We start from the raw sequence: 14,484 nt of genomic DNA on the forward strand, positions 1-14,484 counted from the left end.
CCAGAGAAGAATGAAACAGCTTAGGAAAAGCCTAAACCCCCTGCCCACTCCTGGTCCCTGCTCACAGACTGACTTGTTGTGATGGTTCCTTCAGGCTCCATTAAGAGGAGACTGAAGTACAGCTGGAGGTCTGGGTGTTTGTGACCTTGGAATGTCAGGGGGGGGGAGGGGAGTGTCCTTCAGAACTACAAGCCCCAAGTTGTGAAATAACACGTAGGACTGCCAGGCACAGGAAGGAACACACTGAGAGTGCTGTATGGGCTGCCTGTGAATGCAGACTCCAGGGCCTGGCTCAAGGCGTCCAGTGCGGGGGTGTGCAATGCTGGTCTTAGCTTTCGATTCTAAGGTGATGAGGGGTAAGAGGATTAGGTCAGGCCTGGGACAGCCTAGGGGTGCCTATACCTCACGCAGAATGACAGGAGGCTGATGAAGACAAGCAAGCCCTTAGCCAGAGCCTATGGTGATGCCCAGACTGACTAGCTGGGCCCCGTTTGGTGGAGTGTGGGAACGATGCAGTGAGATTCTAGGCCCAGGAGCACAACTAGCTTCCACAGCCTCCTGTTAGCAGACCTGTGCCTCAGTTTCTTCAGAATGGGTCAGTATTAGTTTGTTTGTAGAAATAATAAATAAGGGCCAACTATTAATTAATAAATGAACCAACCACTAGGCTAGATCTAATAGCTAAGATAGCCACAAAGTCCAAACATAAAGCACACACTCGCTAGTAATGAGTAGGCAAGCACTGAAGAGAGAGGGCATATTCTGAAGTTATGGGTTTTGGCAAGGTGACCAGGAAAGCCACACCTGAAGGAAGTATGGGACAGCATGCTCCTGTGAGGGGCAGCTCTAAGCAGAGAGAAGTGTGTCTTGGGGCAGCAGGGTGGGTCCAGCTGCTTCAGAGAGAGAGGAATGTCACTGTGCCTGTTACTTGGCTTTGACAGCATTCTAGACGGTGGAGGAATTTGGGCAGAGAGCTGAGTGGATGAGTCCCAGGCCGGGGAGGCAGGGGAGGGAACACTACAAGGCAGGGGGTGAGAAGTAGGAGGAGAAGTGGCGGTGGGGAGCCTCAGCAGAGACCAGTTGGGTGTCAAGGCTTCTGATGAGGGTGACCAGTGAAATAAGACCACACAGTGAACCCCAGAGCAAGGCAGAAAGTGGGATGGAGGGCTCGGTATGCAGGGAGCTGTGTAGGGCAGGGTGAGAGGGTCGTGGCCATGTGGGCCATGCAGGCTGGAGTGAGGAGTGAGGAGATGGACTGATAGGACGAGGTGATGCTTGGCTGAGTGGGTGGGCAGGGCAGAGGCCTCCTTGAAGACCTAATTGAGGAAGGAACACTTAAGCAGGGTCCTAAAGGGTGAAGAGGAGGTCACTGGATAGAGAAAAACCGCCAGGAACAGAGAAGGCTGGGCGAGGGAGAAGAGTCTAGCGCAGGTGAGAAATGAGGGCACCTGGTTCCTAGAGCATCTTCAGAAGGTTTCCACTAGCCACAGCAGGAGCTGGCCATGCTCTAGAGCTGTCCTCGCAGGCCAGGCCCTTGGATCAGGTCTGAGAAGCTATTACATCCTGCTCTGAAAGCCTCCTTGACCCCGAGTTTTACTGCAGACCTTTGCTAGCTGTATGAAGACACCTTTTTTTTTTTAAACTGAGATTGAAAGATAATTTCTCTTTAATTGATTTTTTACCACTGTGAGCAGTAAAGTAAGGAAAAAAACTCTGTGCTGCAATCTTTCTAGTTGCAGAAAACTGAAATTATACCTTGCAGAAAAATTTCCTCAGCATGCCAACAACACCTCCCACCTTTTATTTGTCTCATTTCTTTAAATCAAGAAAGTCGATGTGTAAGTGAACATACGTGTGTGTGTGTGTGTGTGTATGTGTGTGTGTGTTTGTATGTGTGGTATATGTGTGTGTGTATGTGCATGTGTGTGTGGTGTGTGTGTGTGTGTGTGTGTGTGTATGCCCTGAAATAGCTGAAAGTTATTTCCACTAGGGAGAGACAAGGTATGGAAAGACGAGAGAACACAGAACCGAGAGCCAGGCGTCAGATCTGTTGACACCTCATCCTGCTGTGTATGAAACACGTGGGTGACAAACAGGACGTGATGTTTCACCCTCAGACAATGAGCCCGGCGCTCTCCACTGCCCACCAGTGACAGCGCCGGCTGTGTCTTTCCTGAAGGTTCTGGCGACACGCCTCTTGAGCTCACAGCCTCCCAGAAACAAGCTTTCCTTTCAAACCCTGAGTCCATGCCAGAGTTGGGTCTGTGGAAAATGACAGCTCATCTGTGAGACTCACCCTAAATCACTGTCCCACCGCTGGCACCATTTGTGGGACCCTTAAAGGCTGAGGCTGTGAGCTCATGCTAAACGCTCCCCTCAAGAACCAGACCCTACTGACGAGATTCACAGTGAACAGCAGTCATTAGCGTCACCCTGGCCAGGTAGCTTACTTGTCTCCAGAACAGGCCTGGCCTCAGCCCTGCAGACCTAACTTTACTAATTCTCGCCCCAGGCCTCGACACTGTCTCACACTCTGCACACTTATCTTGTGCTCCTTGCAGGTTCTGAGACTCCAGGTTAGGTGGGTCAGACCTGTACCAGCTGTCCACCATGGTGGTGGCACACCCTGCTGCCACCGCTACTACCACACCTGCTGCCACTGTCACAGCCACTGTCGTGATGACCACGGCCACCATGGACCTGCGGGATTGGCTGTTTCTCTGCTATGGGCTTATTGCCTTCCTCACAGAGGTCATCGATAGCACCACCTGTCCGTCAGTGTGCCGCTGTGACAACGGCTTCATCTACTGCAATGACCGGGGACTCACATCCATCCCCTCCGACATCCCTGATGATGCCACCACCCTCTACCTACAGAACAACCAGATCAACAACGCAGGCATCCCTCAGGATCTCAAGACCAAGGTCAAGGTACAGGTCATCTACCTGTATGAGAATGACCTGGATGAATTCCCTATCAATCTTCCCCGCTCCCTGCGAGAGCTGCATCTACAGGACAACAATGTGCGCACCATCGCCAGGGACTCCTTGGCTCGCATCCCGCTGCTGGAGAAGCTGCACCTGGATGACAACTCCGTTTCCACTGTGAGCATCGAGGAGGATGCTTTTGCCGACAGCAAGCAGCTCAAGCTGCTTTTTTTGAGCCGGAACCACCTGAGCAGCATCCCATCGGGGCTGCCGCACACGCTGGAGGAACTGAGGCTGGACGACAACCGCATCTCTACCATCCCCCTGCACGCATTCAAGGGTCTCAACAGCCTGCGGCGCCTAGTTCTGGATGGCAACCTGCTGGCCAACCAGCGCATCGCCGATGACACCTTCAGCCGCCTGCAGAACCTCACAGAGCTGTCACTGGTACGCAACTCACTGGCTGCCCCGCCCCTTAACCTGCCCAGTGCCCACCTGCAGAAGCTCTACCTGCAGGACAATGCCATCAGTCACATTCCCTACAACACACTGGCCAAGATGCGGGAGCTGGAGAGGTTGGACCTGTCCAATAACAACCTCACCACATTGCCTCGAGGCCTGTTTGATGACCTGGGGAACCTGGCACAGTTGCTCCTCAGGAACAACCCCTGGTTCTGCGGCTGTAACCTCATGTGGCTGCGGGACTGGGTAAAGGCGCGGGCCGCAGTGGTCAATGTGCGGGGCCTCATGTGCCAGGGCCCTGAGAAGGTCCGGGGCATGGCCATCAAAGACATCACCAGTGAGATGGATGAGTGCTTTGAGGCAGGGTCACAGGGCAGTGCAGCTAATGCAGCTGCCAAGACCACAGCCAGCAACCATGCCTCTGCCACCACGCCCCAGGGCTCCCTGTTTACCCTCAAGGCCAAGAGGCCAGGACTGCGCCTCCCTGACTCCAACATTGACTACCCTATGGCCACTGGTGATGGCGCCAAGACATTGGTAATCCAGGTGAAGCCTCTGACTGCAGACTCTATCCGAATCACATGGAAGGCCATGCTGCCTGCCTCTTCTTTCCGGCTCAGTTGGCTGCGTCTGGGCCATAGCCCAGCTGTGGGCTCTATCACAGAGACCCTGGTGCAGGGGGACAAGACAGAGTACTTGCTGACAGCACTGGAACCCAAGTCCACCTACATCATCTGTATGGTCACCATGGAGACTGGCAACACCTATGTGGCTGATGAGACACCTGTGTGTGCCAAAGCAGAGACAGCGGATAGCTATGGCCCTACCACCACACTCAATCAGGAACAGAATGCTGGCCCTATGGCGGGGCTGCCCCTGGCTGGCATTATTGGTGGTGCCGTGGCTCTTGTATTTCTCTTCCTGGTCCTGGGAGCCATTTGCTGGTATGTGCACCGGGCTGGCGAGCTGCTGACCAGAGAGAGGGTCTACAACAGGGGCAGCAGGAAGAAGGATGACTACATGGAGTCGGGGACCAAGAAGGATAACTCCATTCTAGAAATCCGAGGCCCAGGACTACAGATGCTACCCATCAACCCGTACCGCTCCAAAGAGGAGTACGTGGTGCACACCATATTTCCCTCCAATGGCAGCAGCCTCTGCAAGGGCGCCCACACTATTGGCTATGGCACCACTCGAGGCTACCGGGAAGGTGGGATCCCTGACGTGGACTACTCTTACACATGAAGCTGGCTGCCCCCGGTGTGAGCACATGGCTCTGTGGAGCCCACTGCAACAGCAGGAGCCAGGAAGAGAAACTCCACAGTGACTTTCCAAGTGGAAAGCAGAGTTTGGGGAGGGTTGGTGACTTTGCAGAACACAACAGTGGGGTTTAAAAACAATACATAGAAGGCAGGAGGGGGATTCAGCATTGTTGGAGATGTAATTTATACCAGATCATGAGAGTGAAAGACTAAAAATAATCTCGCAGGAAGGGTTGGGTTGGGTTGGGACTTTTGTTTTTCCTGAACCAGATTGATACTACCTGTACAACTTTTGTATACACCTAGCTCCATTCAGGGCCGTGAGAGAGAAGCAGATGGCAAACACACGTGACGCTATGGAGCCTCCCCTCCCCCAAGCAACCGTCCTGTCTGCTCACGGGTGACAACTCAATGAAAGGTTTTCAGGTTCCTCACAAAAGAGCCAGGGGAGGAAAAGACTTTTCACTATGGAGACAATATCCTGAATTCTCTTTCCTGGTGGTTTCCATACTGTTTCCTTTCCAGGTCTACAGAAACACGGCATTCTCCGAGATGCTCTCTCAACAATACCATAGTCAATTAAAAGAAAAAAGTCAAACTTTTCCTTCTAAGGCTGAACACTTCAGTTCCATTCACCCAACTCCTTAGAAGCTCCGACGGAAGCTGCGGCCTTCCCTGCCATGTGCAGGGGCATCTGTCTGCCCACCTGTGGCCGCTCATGTGTCTCAGTACGGACAGGTAGATAGAGCTGCGTGTCTGTCCTCTCAGCACTTCTTGTGTCCGTCCTTGACATTTCCTCAAACAATAGAATTGCAAAAATCTTGCTTTCTCCTAGAAATCATTGAGTAAGTAAGTAGACCGTGAGTAGGTGGAGGGAGGTCCCCCAGTCCAGTAGTAGGCGAGGCTATGTCAGCTAGCCCAGAGCCAGGCCACTCCCCTTTCTGATATTGAGAAGCTTTCCTTGATGACCAGTGCTCTCATCTGTCCCTCCCCCAACAGATGTTATCCCCACAATTGTGTTTACTCTTTCTCCTGGAACAGGTAATTTATAAACAGGGACTGTTTATAAATATTTGTGTGCACACACACACATCAGCTGGCTAGACCTATTGGGTTTCCACGACTGCCCAAACAAAGCCCAGAAAAAAAAAGAAAAAGATTTTTTTCAGAAAATTGCTGGGAGACATCAGCGTACACACACACACACACACACACACACACACACACACACACACACACACACACAATCTCAGCTATGTCCACACCAGGGGCTCTGTTCTCAAGAGGGAAAAATCAGATTTCTTTGTTAAAAAAAAAAAAAAAATCAACCTACAAAAGGGTACTGACCGGAGCCCTCAGAAGAGCTGAGATTTTATTCCCTCCCTGCGGAATCAATGTCGTTATCATTTATCAACTCACACCACAGTGTGGTGAGCCGTGAGATTAAAACGATGATAAAATAATGACAGCAAATCCAGAAAGGAGGGAAGAGCGGTGCCTGGGGTTCTGATGTCTGCTTCGTCCAGTACTCGGGGAGCCCAGGTCACCATCTGTCAATGCTTCGCTTTGCCCTGCACTGGGGGGAAAAGTCATCAAAGGGAAGATGCTGGTCTGAGGGCAGCCAGATGAGAAGGGGTCCAGCTCCTGATACTGATGTTTTCAAAAGACCTCTGACACTCCATCCAAAGCAAAGGCAGGAGGAAGAAGAGGCCAGGCCGCTGCCTAAAGTGAACCTGGTGGGACATCTGCTTGCTGGACATTAAAGAGCCAACTAGCCCTTCAGTGAAGAGATGAAATAGAAAGAAATGGACCCCGCAGGTGCCTCAGAGTAATGGAAAAAGACACAAGCTCCTGATCATAGCCCAAGGGGTCATCACACCAGATGGAGACCCCCAACCCACCAGCCCCAGGGAATGGCCAAGGGCTATGGATGTGAATCACTCCAAAGGAGACCTTTCTTCCTCTTCATCCTAAGTCCTTTTTCTCACATAATGAGGTCAAGAGAGAAATGTTCCTGAGCCTCAGATTCAGGTCTGTATAAACACGTGCCCTGGAGTCCTGCAATCCCCAATGACCCTAATGGTGCCCTAGTCCTGGCAGGCTCAGAGGAACAGGTATGTGAGGGAGAGTCCCACATGCTAAACAAGGCATCAAGGGCACTGTGCCAGCCTTCTCTAGGGCCGCTGGAAAATAACTCCCAAGGTCTCATCCCTACCTTGAACCTGTAACTTGCCCTGTTCCATAGACTTACTCATGTCCCCCTTCCCTATTTCCTGCCCCACAAAGGATCTGGTGGTCAAGATGACACTTAGGAACAACAGGTGGCCTAGACCCTGGGAGCTGGTGGAAGGCCCTACTCGGAGATTCAGGAGCCTGTGGGCCAAGTGCTTGAAACACCTGGGCTGTGAAAAATGTCTTCTCCCCAACACAGTGTAAGCCTGACCCACAGGAGCCTTGACAGAATGTCAAAGATTGAGGACCAAATCTGCCTCCTGCTTTACAGGGGCTCACTCCATATTACACCCAGTTGGAGAGCCCAAGACTAGCATTGCACCCTAAAGAGTACCAAATGCAGGTCAGAGTGAACACTGCCCAGCCATGGCCCTGCAGCCCCTCCAAGAGCCCTTCCTGTGTCATTTCTACCCCTTCTCATCCTAACATCTCCTCGGTGCTCTTTACTGCGTGTGTTGGAGATGGAGGAGTACTGGAGATTGAATCCAGGTCCAACCGTGCAAGGCAAACACCCCGCTACTGAGCTAGATCCCCGGCAGAAAGCCCCCAAGTGTGACCTTTGTCCCAGTTCTGCAAAGGAGACAAGAGAACCTGGCTTCTGGCCTCACAATACAATAGAAGAGGTTCGGAGCACCCAGCCTCCTCTACCCTCAGAATTGAGGGAAGCCAGGGTTGACACTGGATGGCCAGTGTGTGGCTGACATTTCCATAGGGAAGTCTGTGGTCGGCCAGCCTGACCCTCACAGTTTCCAACCAGCCAGAACAACCCCCACGGCCTCAGCTCCGGGGAGTGTATTTTGTGGCATTTAAGGCAAGTTTAAACTAAAAAAAGAAAGTCAGTGACACTTCTTTGGTTAAGTGGTTTACCCTTCGTGGTAATTAGATGCAGCGATTGGAATCTCTTTTTCTATTACATGGCAATTTTACTTTAAATTTCCTCTTTAAAAAAAAAAAATGGGGAAGAAAAGGCAGGGAAGGAGAGAGGCATCAGGGCCAGGGGCATTTGCATTTTGCGAATGAAGCCTCTGGTAGACTCAGCTCAGGCGTGCGGCCCAACGTATGGAATGCTTAAGAGATTACTAAGAATAAAATCTATTAATTAGTCATACTCAATTCCACAGACATGACGTGAATCAAAAGCTCCCTTTCTTCCCTCATCTGCATCCTCTTCCTGAGGAAGCCTCCATCTTCCCTGAAAGGCTGCCTGGCCCGCCTCCTCCGTAGTGGAGCTCAGCCCTGGCCCTGTTGGGGCCACTGTACCATCCTACTGTGGGCAGTGCTGGCAAGAAGAGGTCAGCTTTGGGAACACAACCGTGGGGAGGAGTCTAACCTCTCCTTCCTGGGGCCAAAAGTCCATCCCTGCCCCATGCCACTCTTCCTTCTCAGAACCCCTTTCCCAGAGTTTCCGGTAGGTCAGCTTCGAAGCTCAGGCCCCAACAAGGGAACCAGGAGCATATTATGCAAATGCAAGCTTCCATCTCTAAAGTGAGGGTGTCTAGAGCAGATTTTTGCTTCATGAAGGTCCTGTGAGAGCAACCCCTCCATGCTGAGTATGGAAAGTTCTAAATGGGCTCAGGAAACTGGGGGAACCTGTTCTGGGTAGGAAGAGCCAATGTGGATTCGGGTGCACAGAAGTGAGTCTTGAATGGATGGGCAGTGTGTCTGGAATGGTCTCCCAGCCTGAGCTTCCTCCCTCAGTACCCCTGGCAAGGAAAGTAATAATACTCAGGACCCTTCCCACCCAACCTCCGACAAGTCAGTTCGAGTCCTGAAGCCAGCCCTCTTCAGACAACTGCTTCCCACTAAGCACACCAGGGAGGAGGCCACGGCTTCCGATCTTCTTGCTTATGAAAAATACAACAAGGGAAGCTGGGTACAGCAGCCGGCACAAGGGGCGTGGTGGTCTGAGTCCCCCAAGAGCCAGATGACATGTCACAGCCAGGGTCGGGAGCTGCAGGCCTCTCATGAGCCATGCTCTCTACTCACAGAGACAGTGGTGCAGGTGACAGCAGCTGATGCTGAGGCTGGAGGGGTGCCAGGGCACTAACAAGCAATTCACAGGCTTTCCAGAGAGCAGAGAAGGCTTTTTTTTTTTTTTTTTTTTTTTTTTTTTTTTTTTTTTTGGTAAGAAGGATAAAAAGGCTCAAAAATGCAAATCATTACCGTTTACAACCAAGTGAGTCTGCTAAATTGATTAGAAGAGATTAAACTCCTTGGAGGTGAAGGGAAAGGGGATTTTTTTGTGGGTTATGAACCTGCCCCAAGTGGCGGCCCACACAGCAGGCATTTTCCGGGTCCGGATGGGAGGGGGGTAGCAGCTGTTCCTACCTAGTTCTCTGAGGAGCTGGCATCTCTTAAGGACTGTTCAAATTGAAGAGCGGGGACCAGGGCCATGGGAAGGAGAAGGGTCACTGTTGCTGGGACAGGTCATACAGCAGCTGTGCCAGTCCCTGGGCAGTCTCTGATCCTGTCATCTAGGGTCAGTCTGCCACATCTGGATCAGAGGAAAAGCAAACTGCTCCATCACTTGGGGAGTAAGACTCCAGGGTCAGGAGATTTCCTATATCCTTATGCTGCGAACCTGCTGCTCTCCGGGGCCAGAGAAAGAGCAGCCAGCTGTCAAGAGAAAACTGAAGGTTTTCCAGCAGATCTTTGCATCCCATGAAGCATACAAGCGGGATCTGAGGATGTGACCAACAGCTCTCCAGTCTGATCTAAGGTCTAGGTCTTTGTCTAGAAGATTCAGGTTTCCACGCTTGCTTTATCACAACCTCCAGGACAGAATGTACAAAAGCATCCTTCCCCAGTCTGTGCTCAGCAGGTACTGAGGGATTCTGACAGGATACATGCTGGGCTCAGCACTGCACGCCCCAGGATGTCCCTGGACCTGTTCCCTCAAGCCCGGCTGCCTCACACCCAGGAGTAACCAACACTGCCAGCCAGTGCGTCCATCACAGCCAGCTGACGGTGCCTGTGGCGCTGTTGGAAAGAACGCTCACCATTTTTTAGGCATTTACCGATTCTTTTGAAGTGTCCCAATCATTTGTGTGAAATATCCACATCGGCTTCTTTTAAAAACAACTGACAAAAATGCACCCTTCCTTCCCGCCTTTCATATTTCTTCTTTTTATCCACCCCACCCCCACCCCAATGATCTGAGTCTGGCACTGGACTTCTGATACTCCCATGCTACCTCCTTTGATTTTTTTTTTTTTTTTTTGAGACAGGGTCTCACATAGCCCAGGATGGCTACGAACCCATTATGTAGCTGAGAATACCATAAATTTCTCATTCTCCTGTCTCTACCTCTTTCAGATTTTAATGTATGATTTTTTTCCATGATTCTTGGAATTTCTCTGTCCCTGGGGCTCCTCCAACACTCTTATCATAAGGGGCTCGCAGAGTGTGCCACACAGGGAAAGGGCACCAGCTCTCCTCCTCTCCTGACCTGTGTGCAGCTCTCTAGCCTGGGGCTGCTCCTGCTTCTGGAAGCCACCCTGGGCTCTCTGAAACCACTGTCAGAATTCCTTGCTGCTGAATTGTCCAGCTTGTGCCAGGAGGGAATTGTGGGTATGTGGTGGGCAGTGTGCCCGGTGGGCGGGTGGCTCAGCCCCCACTTCACACAGTCCCACTCCCAAGACACTGCCACCATCAGAGTCAACTCAGCAGAAGTTTGGTTTTCCTACCCACACACCTGGGGACTGAGGACCAGCAGGGGACCTGGAACACCTTACAACCTCCTCTTGCCACCTGTCTGTCCATTCATGGGAAAGGCCTGAGGGCTGGCAGTAAGGGGCCTGCACCTGTCTGGCAGCCTGGCCAGGAGAGAGGCTCACCAGGGAAATTCCTCCCAGAAGCCGCCCACCCCACTTCGGGATTGGTGTATCTCCAGCAGAGGGGAAATGAAGATTCAGCGAGATCTGGCAGCACTACAGCCCGAACGGTGACTCAGTTTCCCTTCTCCGAGAGATTTGCATCAGGTGGGTGAGGGGGATTGGCAGAAAAATAAAGAGATCCAGGGGGTGGCATAAGAAACAAGATCCAAGGCAACAGCCCGCCTTGCCTGCCACCCCTGCAGAGTCCCCGCACCCCAGCCACCCGCCTGGAGGGACTAATCAGACTTTCTCTTCAAGACAGAAAAACAAGCGCGACATGAACGACAATCAAAGCCTCAGCAGGCCCCAGGCTGCCGGGCTGCCGCTGCTCCTTCCCCCCAGGACCCACGGTTCCAAACAGCTCCCAACCTGCCTTGGGTAGAAGGCAAGGTAGCAGGTTCCCTGCCCCTACCCCTCCTGTGACCAGTCCCATCTCTAAAGGTTCTGGGCACAAAATGGGGAAGCCCTACACACAAAACCCCCAACTAGCCTTAGGTGTTTTCCCCTAGCCCAGCATGACCACCAGAGAAAGCCAGAGTATAGTGTGAAGGTGGGGTCCTGGTATCCTCCAGTGAGGCTGAGGGTGGAGGTGAGGAGGAAACCACAGGCTTGTCATCTGCGAGAAGGGGGAGGCGGTACAGGAGGCTCTGGAGACCTGTGCTTGTTCTGGCTAGTACCGCCAGCAGGTGTGAGCAAGGACGGCAAAGGTACAGGTCACCTCAAAGGACCACAGATGGAGGTTTTGGCAGAGCCATCCTTCCAGTGTGCAAAGGATGCCTGTTGGTATTGCCAAGTAAGAGAAAACAGGTATTGGGAAGTATAGGGTGGTCCCCACCCCATTCTGAGGTGGTCCATGGCCAACCTCTGGGGAATGCATAGGCTCTTTGCTAAAGGTGGGATGCCTGCCCAGTCCAAGGTAATGAGGCAGGCCCCTGAACTACCAATGTTCCAACCCCTGCTCTGCTTCAGCTAGACTCAGAAACCTGGAGACCCTTGGATGTTCACCCCTCTCTTTTCTTTTTCTCTGAATGGCAGAACAGTCTCGGTGAGGGGTCTGAGTACTAGGAACCCCCTCCCCTTCGGGTAGCAGCTGCAGCTAGGAACTGACAGGCAGATGTGGCCCTGGTCCCTGGAAGGCCTGGCTACACCCAGCCTCAAGGCCCGCCTGCTTCACTCCGACTCTACCACTACACAAGGGTTTTTCAGAAAATGGCGACACAAACACCCCACCACCACAACAACAACACAAACCAAAGTGCACTCCAAACCGCCCTTTGGCCTCCTTCAATGTAGGTGCCTTGAAACTTCAATGTTGAGATGAATGTGACTAATTACTTGGTCCTATTTTCTGTTTGTCTGTTTCATATAAAATGTCCAAGTCCACCTGCCTTGTCCTTTCTTGAAATAAATAGAAAGATTTAACTTTTACAGTCATCTCTGCTGCTGACTGTGGGCTCAGCAGCCCAGCGCACCAGGAGCTAGGAGTCTCCAGTGCTCCTCCTGAACAACTGCAGGTCTGGTTTGGGGTCATGGGGGGGGCTGCCCTGCTGTTGGGGTCCACTGCAGAGACTCTTGGGTTTAACACATTTCCTGGACAGAATCAAGCATTCTGTGCCTGCTAAAGAGCCAGGTAGGGTGGCACCTGTAGTCCCAACACTTGGGAAGTGAAGGGAGGAACGTCAGCCATAGCTACATAATGAAGCTGAGCACAACCTAAACTGCTTGAGACCTTGTCGAAGGAGGGAGAAAAAAGCTGAAACAACTAAAAAGATTCTGTAATGACCAGGAAAGGGGGCTCAGAACAAGAGTGAACAGCTGACAACAGAAGCTAAGTCATCCTTGCAGGGCAGCCCCGCGACACATGCAGACGTGTAGGGTCTTCACTTGGAGAGTTATTAACAAAAGCTGAGGATTGTCCCCTAAGAGGCTCCGGCAACCATGTGGGCACCCAGATAAGAGCAGAACCGCCCTGGTGTTTAGGAGCCTGTGCTTGTCCCACCGGTGACCCTAGTGTTCAGCCTCTCAAGATGCCCCTTGTTCCCTGCACATGCCCACCACATCCACAATGCCAGGATCTCTCACCTGGGTGAGAAGAGAGAAAACGATTATTTTCATGACAACAACAGCGATTCCTTCCTTCCTTCAAAGTCTAAGATAGAGCAAAAGCTCATTACTCCTCCTTAGATCTGCTCCCACATCTCAGCGGGGTTAATGAGTTCCCTTATAGTCCAAGGAAGCAGTTATTTCTCCACAGGCCTTGGTGGCTGGTGGGCCCTGCAGAGATGACCTTGGGTACTCTGGCTCCGACCCCTCATTGACCTTGCCTCCCATCTTGCTGAGGGCAGGGACTGATGAAAGGGGACCACTCTGCCAGGCAGCACTCAACATGACCTTTAGGGACCGGAACAAGGTGGATGGATTCTGAGTTCTAAGGAGACGCTTGGGTGTTCAGAAGGGCTCCTGTGGTGTCTTTTCTAAGGCTGCTGTAGGAACTTTCTAGAAAATGGCTAGCCAGCCAGTCAGGCAGAAAGTTGTTGAGGGCCTACTATGTGTTAGGGCTAGGCATGCAGCGTTCCCTTCCTAGAAACACTGTGGTGAGGATTCTCCAGGAGTGAGGTGAGGGGCGTCCTGGTTAGGGCTGGTAGTCCTCGAAGGAGGTGGGTTCCCACTGAAGGTGTTTCTGCAGATGAAGATGGAAAGTTTGGCCCCATTCACCACCTGAGGCAGGAATAAGAGACAAGTTCTGTTCTAGTCTCTTCTGAAAGATGTTGGCCCTGCCCAAGCTGCCCCAGGCCTTGGCTACACTTTGCAGAATTCCCTGGCTGGTTCTGCCTTATCTGGAGCCCCAAAGTCCCAGCCCAGCCCACTGTACTCCACAGCATAGTGACAACTGGTCCAACACCAAAACCTGAAGGAGCTCAAAGCTCCCCAAGTCAGGGAAGAAGGTTGTCTTCTCAAGTGGTTCCCAGACCAACAGTTAACAGAGACTCAAGAAAAGGTCTGCTGGTCGCCACCCGCCCATCAGCCCAAGACCTCATCTTTCCCAAACAAGTTGCAGAATCACTTATCACTCTAGGATGGGGCCGGTGTCTAATAAGAACCTGAATGGCGCTCAGAGGCAGGTGGATCTCTGAGTTCAAGGACAGCCTGGTCTACAGGGTGAGTTTCAGAACAGCCAAAACTACACAGGGAAACCCTGACTCAAAAAGAAGAGGAGGAGGAGAACCAGAATCAGAGCCAGAGCCAGAACCAGAACCAGAATGGCTGCCTTGCAGCCAAGGGTATCCTAAGGTCCTGGACCTCTGTCTAATGCATCCTGTTCCATTGTTTGGTTGGACTCTAAAAGTTCGCATTCCAAGTCTCTTGCCCTCATCCTCCTAACACTGGATTCTAGAACCTTCCCTTCCTCTGCCCCTATTTCCTAGACAGGGAGACTACCTGATTTCCCTGGACCATGGCATCCCTGGACACGTGGCATCCAAACCTATGACAAGGCCCAACACCACAGCCCCGCAGCGTAGGTATTCCTGGTACTGCTGGTCTGCTTTAAGTTCTCCAGACAATCTGTGCCCCCCAAGCCACACACCAGCCACCTCCTTGCCCTCATCACCATGTCAACTCTCAGTGCTGACACAGCCAACTCCCCTTGGCCTCTGTGTCCTGCCTCTCCAAAGTAACCTCTATTCCTGCAGCAAAGTAAATAGGCTCTCTCCGCGCTAACTGAC

At 52.1% G+C, this 14,484-nt stretch overlaps 2 protein-coding genes across 3 annotated transcripts in view; one reads left to right on the forward strand and one right to left on the reverse strand.

Moving 5' to 3' along the window:
- MACROD1 (mono-ADP ribosylhydrolase 1) overlaps window positions 1-14,484 on the reverse strand; it is a 134,899-nt gene that overhangs the window by 94,230 nt on the left and 26,185 nt on the right. The window lies entirely within an intron of this gene.
- Window positions 2,611-4,635, forward strand: FLRT1 (fibronectin leucine rich transmembrane protein 1; the record flags this gene model as incomplete). Its single annotated transcript, XM_080911508.1, has 1 exon — window positions 2,611-4,635. One exon carries the CDS (start codon window positions 2,611-2,613, stop codon window positions 4,633-4,635), a length of 2,025 nt encoding a protein of 674 aa, XP_080767634.1.

Source organism: Micromys minutus (genome assembly GCF_963924665.1).
Source record: "Micromys minutus genome assembly, chromosome: 2".
Taxonomy (NCBI): Eukaryota; Metazoa; Chordata; class Mammalia; order Rodentia; family Muridae; genus Micromys; species Micromys minutus.